Genomic DNA, 14646 nt, shown 5'->3' with positions numbered 1-14646 from the left:
GCCCATTAGACTCAATTAAACTGACATTCTGTGAACTATTTCTAATCCATTGAAACTCATTCAAACTCATTTAATCTATCTATCTATCTATCTATCTATCTATCTATCTATCTCATAGCAAACCCCCAGAATACTCTAACAACCACATAGCAACACTCTAGCAACTACCCAGAATACCTTAGCAATGGCATGGCAACACCCTAGCAACCATCCTGAGTACCATAGCAACCACATAGCAACACCCTAGCAACCATCCTGAGTACCTTAGCAACTGCATAGCAACACCCTAGCAACCACTCAGAATACCTTAGCAACCACATAGCAACATCTTAGCAACCACATAAAACCCTTGCAACCACATATCAATGCCCTAGCAACCACCTAGAGTACCCTAACTTTTTTATCTAGTTTTCATTTGAAAGTGAACTAATCCTTTAACGGGTTTGTATGTGTATCAGTAAAAAGAGCATTAAACTTTGAAGCAATTTAAACTTTGTGGCTATAAAAGTGTTTCATATGCTGGAATCTGACAAATCTTTGCTGTGAAACAAGACAGAAGTGAGAACAGACTAAAAAACAGTGTAACAAATTGTCATGAATGTCTGGTTGTAATGAAGCTCACGACGATGGAGAATACAATAACACTGTCTTTAATCACAAATCTAACATGTAGGAGAGATAAAACACAACCACTTCAACATAAACGACAGAACAATGAACAGACAGAACTAAGAGTTTAAATACACAGACAGAGTAATCAAGGTAAAACAGAACAGCTGCAGGAACTAATTAACAACCAAGAACACTAACTAGGGAACACACACAGACAGCAACACCGTGATAATAAAACACAACAAAACTGTTACACAAATAGATTATTCTGAAATGTTACATTTATACTGGATTAATGGTACTTTTCACTAAATCTTCTTTTATTAAACAAAATGTGTATTTAGAGATTGTAAATTACACTCTAATGACTTAATCTATGAATGTGTAAGATTTTCTTAAATTAATAATGAAAATAGTCCATTTAAATGTTAATTTTTCTATTGTTTTTATATTGATCCCATATATTCATCTAGAGTGATAAATTCACTTATTTTTGGGAGTGAGGACGGATCCAGACTTGGATTGTAACTAGTATCCTCAAATGCTCCTGTCTTGGTTTGTTTGTTTATATCATTAAGTTTCCATGTTTTTGCTGGTTTATTAGTGACTGTATGACATTTATTCATGATTCATTTAACTCACACATGAACTGAACATGGATTTGAGTCATTTTCTCTTTCTGTCTTCAGTCTGTATGGATGCAGTATTACAGAGAAACAGTGTGTCATCCTGACTTCAGCTCTGAAATCAAACCCGTCACACCTGAGAGAGCTGAACCTGTGGGGGAATAAACTTGGAGACTCTGGAGTGAAAAACCTCAGTGATCTACTGATGAACCCACAATTCAAGCTGGAGAAACTACAGTTAGTATCATTATACTGTATTTACTGTTTAATTTATTTTAAGACAACAGAGCACAAGTCACATCATTTGTAGCGCTGCATCTCCATCTGAAGAAAGATTCAGAAATGGTTTTAGTTAAAGGATTAGTTCACTTTCACATGAAAATTATCCCAAGCTTTACTCACCCTCAAGCCATCCTAGGTGTATATGACTTTCTTCTTTCTGATGAACATAATCAAAGAAATATTAATAAATATCCTGAAGCATCAAAACAATGTGCAAAACAATCCCGCACCCTGTTGAGGCCCTGTTATAAAACACAAACAAACAGTGTTACTTTAATTTAACATGAATAGTTAGTATGTTACTACATTGAAACCGTTAACGATGTTGTTGTTTTTTATAATTGATAATAATGACGCTCTGCTCTGGTCCAGGTTACGTTCTTCATGAAGTAGCGGCGCGCGTGCGACCAATAGCAGTGTAGCTGCACAGCCCCCTCTATTGGTGAATATAATCACTACACGATTGCTCCGATAACCAACAGGCTGCTGTATGCTGGTTGGTCGGGCTTTTTTGCAATGCATTTGCGGGTTGTTTTGAAGGAGCTGTAAAATGGGGACATTTCCGGGGACAGCTCCAGTCGGGGACAGAACACGACAAACCGGGACTGTCCCTGGAAAATGGGGATGTCTGGTCACCCTGCCTTGGAGCTGTGTGGAGTACGTTTATGATGGATGGATGTGGATGGAGACACTTTCTTCAGCTTATACTCATTTATCCCGTTCACTGCCATTATAAAGCTTGGATGTGTCAGGATATTTATTAATATTTCTTTGATTATGTTCATCAGAAAGAAGAAAGTCATATTCACCTAGGATGGCTTGAGGGTGAATCCTGTTTGAGCGTGCTGGCAAAATGAAAGGAAGTCTCTTTGTCGTGGCTGGAGTTAAAGTTGAAGCGGCAAAAGTCGTTGGTTAAACTTTGCGGCAAAACTTAGAACACGAGACTCTCAACTGAAAAGAAAATTAAGTAAAAGAAGAGAAAAGTGAGTGAAAGTTGGATGGCTTGAATGAGCTGCTTGTCTGTCCTTTGTCAGCTTAGTCTTGTCTTCGTTTTGTTCTTCTTGTTACTCCATTGTGTTACTTTTATTTCTTTCTTTCTAGTTTGTTAACTTTGATGTGACTATTTAAATTTATGTGTTTGTCCCACCTCTGTGAGGAGTTCTGGCCAATCAGATATCATCTTGTTTCAAAAGGTGGCTTTTCTCCGCCCCAATCATAAAATAAGCGTTATCTCCGGTCTCTGGAATTGCCAGCTTCAGCAGAGAGTACCGTTTTAGACATAATTTCTATTAAATGGAATATGACACATTTTACACAGATTTCATTCAAGCCATGATTTAAACATACATTAGAGATTTAAATTCATTCCAAATAAGGCATACTTTCAATCAATCATTCAAAAGTTATCACATTTACATGAATTGTGGGTGTTCTAAAACATAACTGGTCACATGTAGCATGTGTAGACATGATATAAAATTTATGCAGTTGAAAGATGTTTGATAAGTCCATTTCAAATTGTTTGGAACAATTTGATGCAGTTTTAGTTATAGAAACCTTCTTTGTGGGTTTTTCTGTAAAGTTAGGTCACTCAGAGAAATGGGCCTGCATTGTCTCTCTGTCTCTTTTGATCTGGAGATCAAAGACTATTTATCTTCTGGTGACCATTTGGTTTAAGTTTTGCCGCCTCTCCTTCAGTCAGGAAGCATGGGTGCCATAAGAGTAATTAGCAGGGGCTTGTTCTGTAGACGGACTGGAGCCGAAAATTAGATTCTCAGAGCTTGGGTTTCTGGAATTATGTTTTGAAAGAATCATCTGAATGATTCATTTGTCTGGTTCGTCCACGGTTCCTACAAAGGCTACTTTTTAATATATAAGGAAATTAGTTTGACTGTACTGCTCAGTCACTGGCAAAATAGTAAAAACAACATGAAAAAGATTTGTGATCAAATCATGAAGCGTGATATTTTTGCCATATCGCCCACCCCTACTTATTAATAAGAATATTATGCATATTGTGTAGAGTTAGTTGTCCCCCAAGGGGGCGTTTTCCCCACTCTACCCTAAATTCACAATTGCGAGTTAAAAAGTCAGAATTGCGTGATTATAAAGCCACAATTGTGTCTTATAAAGTCAGAATTGTGATATATACTGTAAATGGCAATTCAGATTTTTTTTTCTCAGAAGTGCTCATTTATATCTCTCAATTCTGACTTTTTTCTCAGAATTGCAAGCTTATATCTATAATATATTGTATATATTCTGACAATTACGATCCATATGATCCTTTTTTTTCACTCAATTGCAAAATTAATTTTTTTTTTTACAATATTCTCTCTATATTATAATGTTTTTACTCAAGTAATAATTCATAAAAAATGAAAACCAAAACTAGTGTGGAAAGATTGTTAATATTAGGGATAAGAAAGCTACAACTGGTTCTAATATATTTCCAAAATTAATGTAGAAATGATTCTAACCTCTTCTGGGTTAAAATGGATCCAAATGCAATAGGAGGGTTAAAATGTTAAGAACTGTAAGAGGTCTTTCATGACGCTCCATATGCTGGGATGTGAATTTGATAGGTGCTTGATATAAAATAAATTTAAAAAGTCCTTGAAATTCATTGAATCTGGTGATCATGAAAGAGTGGGAACCCTGACAAAATAAAATTCACTTTGAGGATTTCTGTTGTTCAGGTTTAACTGATTAATCATCTGAATGTTTTCATTCCTGTTCTAGACTCTCTAACTGCAGTGTAACAGAAGATGGTTATAAAGCTCTGGCTTCAGCTCTGAGATCAAACCCTTCACACCTGATAGAGCTGGATCTCACAGGAAATGATCCTGGACAATCAGGAGTGAAGGAGCTCAGTGATTTACTACAGGATCCAAACTGTCAGCTGAAGACACTGAGGTGAGATGGGATGAACATTATTAACAAAATATGCAAGCTAACAAAATATGGAGGCTAAATAGTCATAACAAATATATTATTTTAGTTATACAATAAGCTGGACAATTTGTTGCATCAAAATGATCAAGATCAGATCAGATGCTGCAGGTTCTGACATGATGATAATAACCGTTAACACAGTTTAGTTGTGGTTCAAGCTACTGGTCAAATAGACATTATGGGTCAGTATATGTGCTGTTCTGGAGCAGTGTTGGGTGTAACGCGTTACTGTAATTAAATTACTTATCCTAAATCTAAATTTGTTGTCTAAAGGTAAAAGTGAACGCTGCCTCTATTTAGAACAATAAGGAGAAGGACATTAATAATTTGTTTATTTTGCACAAATCAATACATCGTTTTAATTCTTTTGGAGTTATTGGAATACTTCTTTCATGTTGTGGACAGTTTTAAGATTTTGGTCTATTTTTGCTTCCAAGTCTTCTTTTACTATAATGGAAAGAAAACTTTTAAAATACACGTTTAGATGGTGTTTGTTTTAAGCCTACTACCCTCCGTCTGTTTGCATCTGTAGATTTCTTCTAAATTAACCAAAACAAGCTAATCTGCATATTTAAACACATTGACCCCCAGTTTCACAGATGAGGCTTAAACTAGTCCTAGACTAAAATGCATGTTTGAGCTGTTTTAACTGAAAGTAACTTGTACTGACAGATCTTAAAATATGTCAGAGCCATTGTTTTGTCTCAAGATGCACACCAGTAATGTTTTTTTTCTTGGGTATGTTTATAAAACCTACTTAAATATCCTAATTGAACTAAGGCCTAATCCTGGCTTAGGCTAAGCCCTGTCTGTGAAACTGGGCCCAAGAGTTATTTTCCCCCTGAAATGTTACAAGTACATAATATGTATTATAACAAATGCCTGCAGAGGGCGCCAAAAGCCTGGTAATTGTTGTTGTTACACAGCACGATCAAATCCTTTTTGGCCAACCAGCATAATTAAAAATATAACATTAGTTAATTAATAATAATAATAATAATAATAATAATCGACCACTTTATTATAGAAATGCTACATCCACTGCAATTTCTTCAACGAGAATATGTGGACATCAATCATGCACACTCAGAGCGAGGGTTTAAACTTTTATTGATGTAACGTATTCTCCTGTGTCACTAAGCGTAGATTTAGGAATGATAGCATTATGCAATGCTGTATTATGATTTTTAAATGGTTTTAATAAATCGTGCATGCTTAGAAAACTGTCTAATAATGCAGTTCATGGATGTGCGTCCATGGATGCTCCTCTTCCGGTATTGACAGCCCTACAGATATCTTTACCATGGTTCAAAACGCAGTGCATAGCACATTAAAATAATTGAAATTATAATATGACAAATTGCATTAGTATCAAATCAGACAGATGCGTTGCTGGTGGTCAAATTATTAACGCGGCGTTAAACGTATATAAATAATCTCACCCTTAAATGGGGGGGGGGGTGCATGCGGGAATGAATGATGTGTCCCGGAGGGAGGGCACCTGAACTCGAACTGATATATAGCCGAACTGATACTGAATAAAAAATACTATATATATGTAAATATATTTGTTTGACAGGGAAGCTGTGCGCTAACAGGAATATATATTCATTTATTTAAAAAAAAAAAAAAGTACCCTAGAAAAAAGGGCACTTTCTCTCAAGAAAGAAAAAGGGCAGGTGCTCAAGCCCCCTTTTATGTATATGTGTGCACGTGCCTGCCGTCCATTATCAAACAACAAAAGAAAAGCTTAAATAAGGATTAATCTATATTTAATTTATACAGTTATGACTATGCAGAGTTATTTTATATTTGATTATTCAATTTCTGTGGTATTTTTACATACTACTATTAGACCTACCTGGAAAAAAATATATAGCATTGTTTTATTTGTATTTTTATATATTTTTACCGTGGTATCGACTTTGGTATCGAGTATTGTGCACTTTTGGTGGTGTCAGTACCGACTACTAGATTTTTCTGACATCCCTATTTGTTACTAAAAAAATTTTAAGTATTATAAAGTAAATAAAAGTATTATAGTATATGTTTTAATAAAGTTAAAATGTTTTAAAAAGCTATAAAAGGCTAAACTATTCCATATTTGACTAAATTATTAAAAGAGTTTCCTTTCTATTGTCCATCCGGTCAAGGTTTATAAGGATTTTAAGAAGTAATTAGTAAGTTACTTATTGAGTAATTAAATTACTTTTCAGACAGAGTAATTAGAAAAGTATTTTAAATACAACATTGATGATGTAATTAGTAATGGATTTGTAAAAATCGCATTTCATGTGATTTTTGGCCATTCAGGATGGGTCAATACCACAAGTTTGGCTTCGGTACGGTACCACAATCTAATACCGGTATATCGGTATTAAATCAATACCATACAGGGTCTAAATTTTGGTGCGGGTATTGCGCATAATTATTCTCATTCTCGCAGGTTGCGCGTTTACAAAGAGGGAAATTACCGCAAATGTTTATTAGTAAATTAATCAACACAGATTATCACATCAAATCAGTAATTGGTTACCACTTATAGCACACTTGAACCCATAGTCTACTACAAGTGTTAACTAAATACATTTTTAAAATACAGAGATAGTATATTAAAAGCACATTTTAGTTCATATTTCATGGTGTTTCAAAATAGCACAGTTGAGAACACTTAGATGTTCTTAAGATTATCTTAAGAAGTACTAATGAAGAATCTTTAGTATATTAAGTACAAAATTAGTGTGCGAAAATAGAGCACTTTAAGTACATATGCGCCCTGCGATACAACACTCTCGTGCGCGTTACAGACAACTGACGGAAATCACTTGCCCACGTTTTTTTAAACCCATTTTGAACATCCAAGCGATTTTATCATTCAGTAGTAACGTACTTGGCAGCTCTGTGAGAGATGGTTTCTTTGCGCTTATACCAACAAACAACGCACACACAAGCCGCCTGTATAGAGCTCGCGCCTTCCAAATTGAGTTGTTTTACCTTAAACGGTATTTAATGTATTAACAGTGACTATTCAGTGTTATTTTACATTTGATTACTTTATTAAATTTCTGTAACTAGCATTTCTGTACCTGAATACTTCTGTAAGAACTAGCTAAACTTAAGTGCAAATATTAGGAGATAAACATCATTGGTTCAAACGCACGCTGGAGCTTTCATGTTATCTAAACCATATGATCTTATGTACGTGTGTGTAGGTTTGATGGTTCTTCATCATTTTTATAAGCAAAGCAATTCCAAATTATACGTCTACTGCTGTCATTATTAGCAAAGAATAAACACTAACAAGAAGCGAAACTCAATAGAACGTTCCATTGGAACACCAGCGCCCAGCAGCAGCTCTGCGTTTCCGCCATTTTGACTTGAAAGTCGGTCGAGTCGGTCCACTAGCTTCTATGGCAATATCAGCTGCTTTGTTAAAAAAAAAAAGTACATTAAAACTAAAATCCAACCTGAATGATGACAACAGAATAAAATACTATCACTAGTGATCATCAAATCCTTTTAACAGTTTATTTTACAGACTTTGTGTTTAAGTCTTCCTCTTTTTTCACAAAACCTTTGCTCTCTAGAAACGCAGTCAGTTTGGGTTCAAATTCGTTGAAGTTCAAGTATTAGCATTATAAACACTGAATTAATACCAACATATGAAATTAAATTAAGGACATGCATCAGAATAATTGGGAATGTTGGACAATAAATATATAACAGAAAATAACAGCTTGTTTTTGCAGTGTTGTGTGTTAAAGCAAAAGTGTCCAAAAGTGGGAATTATGCGATAATGGACACAGCAATGCATCATATTATAAGATCGTTATGTTTGTAGCGTGATCCATTAAAACATGCAATATTCAATTCAGACCTAGTGGAGTGATTATTACTATTACTCCACTAGGTCTGAAATATATTGTTCACTGCAAACATGATGATCTTAAATTCATTCATTATTAATTTACTATTAATAAATGTGTAAAGTTTCATAAAATGGAAATACTCAATAAAGTAGGCTAACTACGTTACCTCAGATGGATGAATGGTTGGATTCCACAACTGGTAAAATAAAACATATATAAGACAATAAACAACATTTACTGTAGGAGCCATACAATTTACTGATGACTTAATTTAAAAAATGTTCTATTGCGCTTCTGATTTGGTTGTGAAATTCGCCGATTTTGGGTGTGTAAGATGTGAAGGATTCTATGGTCCAGTTGGCATTTTCACCCCATAATGGCGGCCGCGCTACCGGAGCGCCATCTAGTGTCTGTTGCCCAAAAAGGATCAGAGTTTCGCCTCTTGGGTTCTGTACTCTTTGTTATTAATTAGTTTTGGGCGTGTTGAGTGAGATTCTACTGCTTTATCCATTTTGTTCCTCTATGTTGTCACATTTGACGGTTTCGCGTCAGTTTGTGTAGCACACTGCCACCTAGCGGTGAACTTCAGAACAGCAGCATATACCGAAATGAGCAAAATCATGATATCTTCATGGTATTTTCACAGTACCGGTATACAGTGCATCCTATTCAGACTTGCTAAATCTGATCAGATTTCAATCGGATATGCGCAAAAATTGGATTTGGACTGACAGTCTGAATGAGGCTTATGAGACTCCTGTTTAAAAGCCAGAAACATCTTGAGGCCTTAATTTCACACTCTGTATTCATACTGAAAATCATGATCTAGTGAGCTTTTGCCCTTCTGCTCTGTGGGACGTTTCTGTTCTTATGAGTTTGCTTTAGGACTGAGTGTCGCTCGAGTTTCTTTTTTAAATATCTCTGACTATCAGACTTTGTTTTCAAGTATTTATATATTTATTTGTATATTTAAATGTTCAAAGAAAAGTGTTACATCTAAATAACTAACTAGAGCTTGTCTTTAGAACAGTAATTGAGTTTTTTTATCTTATTAGTCATGTTTGTAATGCAACAGACATTTAGTTGTGAACTGAATTGACTCTTCTGCAGGTTTTTGAGTGCTGCTGCAGATGAAGCCTGTCAGTATGTGGAGGGAGTTGTGGGTAAAAACCCGTTACTCCTGAGAGAGCTTTTTTTTTTTTTTTTTTTTTTTTTTTTTTGGCGCACAAAAAGTATTCTCGTTGCTTTATAACATTCAGGTTGACCCACTGTAGTCACATGAACTTTTTTAAATATGTCTTTACCTTTCTGGGCATTTGAAAGTGTATATTATCTTGCTGTCAATGCAGGCTTCACTGAGCCATCAGATTTTATCAAAAATATCTTAATTTGTGTTCTGAAGATGAACGAAGGTCTTACGGTTGTAGAGGGTGAGTAAATAATGACAGAATTTTAATTTTTAGGTGAACTAACCCTTTAATTTATCATAACAGAATCAAACATTAAGTCTGTTAGAACACCATCAGTGGAAACAGCTGATTCGTCACGTGGGTTTAATGTTCGCTGTCAGAATTTATTCGGCAAATGTTTCCGTCTCCCATTATTCCCATTAACTCTTTTTTGCACAAGTCAAAAACCACCTCAAGCGAGCATAAAAACTTTTTTCTGACTCTTTTTCCAAAATGTGGTGTTTCCATCTGTCGTTTCTGATGCGGTACTTAAAAATGTGCATAAACACAGGGTGATGAAGTCTGGACTTTAATTAGGTCATTCCCAAACTTTAATTTTCTCAATTTTCGACCATTTTCAGGTTGCTTGTTGTGAATCATTCAGATCAAAGACTTTCACAGCTCTACAGTTTTAGATAATTGAAATCTTGAAAGTGATGTTGATGTCTAACATATTAAAGTTCTCTGTGTCTTTTGTTTGCCTCCATATTCAGTTGTCAGTTTTTACAACTAACTTTCAATACATTCATACAAAGAACAAAATAAAATTCACTTTGAGGATTTATTTTGTTCAGGTTTAACTGATTAATCAGCTGAATGTTTTCGTTCCTGTTCTAGACTCTCTAACTGCAGTGTAACAGAAGAAGGTTATAAAGCTCTGGCTTCAGCTCTGAGATCAAACCCTTCACACCTGATAGAGCTGGATCTCACAGGAAATGATCCTGGACAATCAGGAGTGAAGGAGCTCAGTGATTTACTACAGGATCCAAACTGTCAACTGAAGACACTGAGGTGAGACGGGATGAAATAATTATCAAAATTAGTTATATGCAGGCTAAATATTCATAACAAATATATTATTTTAGTTACACAATAAGCTGGACAATTTGTTGCATCAAAATGATCATGATCAGATCAGATGCTGCAGGTTCTGACATGATGATGATAACCGTCAACACAGTTTAGTTGTGGTTCAAGCTACAGGTCAAATAGACATTATGGGTCAGTATATGTGCTGTTCTGGAGTATGGTATACCTCGACAATTAACATGCATAATTTTGTTTTTGTGCACACTTCTCATTAAAAACTCTAGATAAACTTTCAGTCAAAATATTTTCTGAACACAATTGTTTTCCATCAAGCCCAGATTCACTGTATCTCTACAGCAGGTCTATGAGTCTCCAGATGTTCACAAACATGCAGTTTCACAAGCCAGTTTTCTCTGCTGATGTTTCTCACTCCTCCTGCTTAAAAGCCAGAAAGATCTTGAGGCCTTAATTTCACACTCTGTATTCATACTGAAAATCATGATCTAGTGAGCTTTTGCCCTTCTGCTCTGTGGGACGTTTCTGTTCTTATGAGTTTGCTTTAGGACTGAGTGTCGCTCGAGTTACTTTTTTAAATATCTCTATTAGACTTCATTTTCAAGTATTTATATATTTGAAGTGTTCATTTGCAAAAACCGATAAACGCCACTTTAAAAAAAACAAAAAAACAAATGAACTAACTGCTGTGCGTTATTCTCCACATATAGCACGTTCTGTACCCTAAATCCGTTTGGTCAGAAAAGCCGGTATTGTCCACTGTCAGGCATCGCGAGTTCACGTTTTACAGCAGAAACCGACAAGCGCCCTTGTTGTTTGTGTACAGAAACCGATAAGTCCGTTTTAGCGAATCAGCGCACAGTATTCAGGTCAGGTGACAAGGCTTCTAGTCACTTCAGAAAGACGCGCTAGCTGAGGGAAGTTTTGTCAAAGCTGACTAAAAGTAATCCAGGATTTATAATTTCGACTCCTGTAAAACCTTGTACACCATACACGTCTTACATGATGAACCCTTGGTTGTGTGTGTGTGTGCGCGTTTGTGTGCACACGTGTGTTTGAGTGTGTTTTAAATGCAATTATTTGGTTTTGTTTAACTCTGAAACATGAAATGTGGAGTTTAATCTGCTTTTGCTAAAGAACAAACTTTTAATAAATATAAAAAACATACTTTCAATGAACTTTAATTTTTTAATTTACCTGTATTTTTTGGAGTTATTATTACTTAATCAAAACAACCCAACTGCAGTCTGATTGATATTACTTGGAATGCACAATAAAAAAACATGATTTGTGAGAATTAATAAAAATGGAGTTAACTGTTTTTGCAAATGAACTCTTCATTTATTTGTGTATTTAAATGTTCAAAGAAAAGTATTACATCTAAATAACTAACTAGAGCTTGTCTTTAGTACAATAATTGAGTTTTTTATCTTATCAATCATGTTTGTAATGCAACAGACATTTAGTTGAGAACTGAATTGACTCTTCTGCAGGTTTTTGAGTGCTGCTGCAGATGAAGCCTGTCAGTATGTGGAGAGAGTTGTGGGTAAAAACCCGTTACTCCTGAGAGAGCTGAATCTGAGTGAACATGAACTAGGAGACACACGAGTGAATCAGATCGCTGCTCTACTGCAGGATAAACACTGTCGACTCAAAACACTGACGTGAGTATTGTTCATTTATTTAAAAATTTACATTACTTTTAATTGTAATGTACTGAGCTGATAATATTTCCTCACGTATTTGAGTCAGAGCAGTTTTTTTCTCAGTGTCACACAGAGCCACAACAATGTAAAGAAATACAATTAAACAGGAAATTAAAAACACAATTTAAATGTGACATCAAGCTTTAAATATTTAATTAATAATTTAATTATTTCAGTTACTGTAGAGGGAGATCAATGGTTTTCTTCCAGAGCTTAGAAAACTCTTCAAATAAGTGATAGATTGAAATTCAGCTGCTCTATAAACACAGAGATGTCTTTCCTAACTTTCACAGGTTAATTCTGTGTAAATTAAATATAAGTGTGTATATATTGATGCTCTTTTTGAACACGACTGCTGAATGTGATCATGTTTACTGATTGCTGGTGTGTAACAAAGTTTTTTGTGACATCAGAACTGTTCATAACTGCTTTCAGTTTAATGTTTGTATTTCACAAAATGTAAAATGTCTAATTTTGGTGCAGCATTTACTGTAACTTTTGAACAAGTGCATTTTAGAAATCTGTGATCAGAATCTGCCTGTAATAAGATCCACCGAAGGCAAGTTGTCTGAACACAAGTGCAGCTTTATTCTAGTGATGTTACTCCTGATATCGAGGCTTCGAAGCTTGTGTCGAGAACATCAGGTTCTTCCCGCCGGAGCTCCGTATCGAGGCTTGTATTGTTTTAGTGAAATGACGTCACCGGTGACGTTCGAAGCCTCGTTTGAGTGAAGAGCTTCGAGAAGGGGTTCATTTTTGGTGGGACAATGTTTTTTTTTTCCCTCTCGTGTTACACAAGCACTTCCACTTCTCTCTGTCCAGTCCACCTTAATCACTTTCACTTTTTTATCCGGTTTAAAGAACTTTGTTTTTTCTCGTATGTTCAACAACAGCATTGCCCAGTTACAAAACTATGAAACATTATGAAACAACACTGAACATAAATACTTCACAGAACTACTTATTTATTTATTTGTGTATATTAATGTATCATGAACCATGTAACACACATTTTGGTGCTGTCAAACTAAACTTCCTGCACCATATTTCCATTGATCATCATGTGTCTCTGTGTGCATTCAAAGCCTTGAGAAATGAACCACTTTTCAACACATCTGGCTGGAAAGCTTCATGAAGCTTCATCTCGCCACCACTACTTTATTAAAATAAACGTGAACAAAAATTAAAATAACAAAAAAAAACACTTGACTAAGAAACATGAACATAAACCTCACCAACAGCAGTTACAGGGAACAAAGACAGACTAAAGACAATGATAACATGAGGGCTATATATACACACAGACACTAATGAACAAACAAGAAACACCTGAACACAATGAACCAATGAAAACGTGTCACATGAAACAAGGAACCAATCAGAACATGACACATGAACAGGGGGAGCACATGACAAGATCACATGAGGAGCAAGACTGTGAGAATTATACAAAATAAAAGACATGAAAACATAAACTAAACTAAACCCAGAACAGACGTGACACTGCCTCACGGTGCAGCACTAAAGCAGATGAACCTTTTCCAAAACTTGTTTGATTGTCTTCTGCTTCAGGAAATACTTTCATTCCTTAATCTGTTAATGTTCGTTTATACAATTATTCATTGTTCATGTTCGTTCACAGTGGATTAACTAATGTTAACAGAAAACTTTTGTATTTAAAACTGTATTAGTAAATGTTGAAACTTACATTAAGGTTATTAAATGCTGTACTAGTATTGTCCATCATTGGTTCATGTTAACTAATGTAGTTAATGTGAACAAATGAAAGATTATTGTAAAGTGTTAGTGAGTCGACAATGTGTCTGAAAACAACCGACATAAACACATTTGTCCCAGTGATCAAACCAAGAGTGACATTGACACGAAAGAACCTTAAAGATGAGATGAAATGAATGTGTAAACTAACATAAATAGATTGATGATTTCAACCTTTGTATTGTTACAATGTCGTAGTATATTTAAATGAACAATGTGTCGTCTTTCTCCATGTTACCTGCACCTGGATATCCCTGTTTATTTGTCAGCAAAAGTCTGCTGGATGAAGATAAACATGTTAGTTGATCATCATAGATCTGAGTCATTGTCTTTTCTCTTTCTGTCTTCAGTCTGAGTGGATGCAGTATTACAGAGAAACAGTGTGTCATCCTGACTTCAGCTCTGAAATCAAACCCGTCACACCTGAGAGAGCTGAACCTGAGCTGGAATAAACTAGGAGACTCTGGAGTGAAAAACCTCAGTGATCTACTGATGAACCCACAATTCAAGCTGGAGAAACTACAGTTAGTATCATTATACTGTATTT

At 35.3% G+C, this 14646-nt stretch overlaps 2 protein-coding genes across 2 annotated transcripts in view; both read left to right on the top strand.

Annotated features, from left to right (window-relative positions):
• LOC127522225 (uncharacterized) overlaps window positions 1-14646 on the top strand; it is an 884749-nt gene that overhangs the window by 688732 nt on the left and 181371 nt on the right. The window contains exons 76-79 of the mRNA XM_051911962.1: window positions 1302-1475; window positions 4263-4436; window positions 12111-12281; window positions 14450-14623. Coding sequence (XP_051767922.1) covers window positions 1302-1475; window positions 4263-4436; window positions 12111-12281; window positions 14450-14623 — 693 coding nt within the window. The remainder of the gene's footprint in view (window positions 1-1301; window positions 1476-4262; window positions 4437-12110; window positions 12282-14449; window positions 14624-14646) is intronic.
• The window catches only part of LOC127498572 (NACHT, LRR and PYD domains-containing protein 4C-like), a 68029-nt gene that overhangs the window by 24237 nt on the left and 29146 nt on the right, over window positions 1-14646 (top strand). The gene's annotated exons all lie outside the window — the stretch shown is intronic.

Source organism: Ctenopharyngodon idella, chromosome 2 (genome assembly GCF_019924925.1).
Source record: "Ctenopharyngodon idella isolate HZGC_01 chromosome 2, HZGC01, whole genome shotgun sequence".
In the NCBI taxonomy this organism is placed as follows: domain Eukaryota; kingdom Metazoa; phylum Chordata; class Actinopteri; order Cypriniformes; family Xenocyprididae; genus Ctenopharyngodon; species Ctenopharyngodon idella.
Note: the sequence above shows the minus strand (reverse complement) of the source record. Positions and strands in the feature narration are given on the sequence as shown.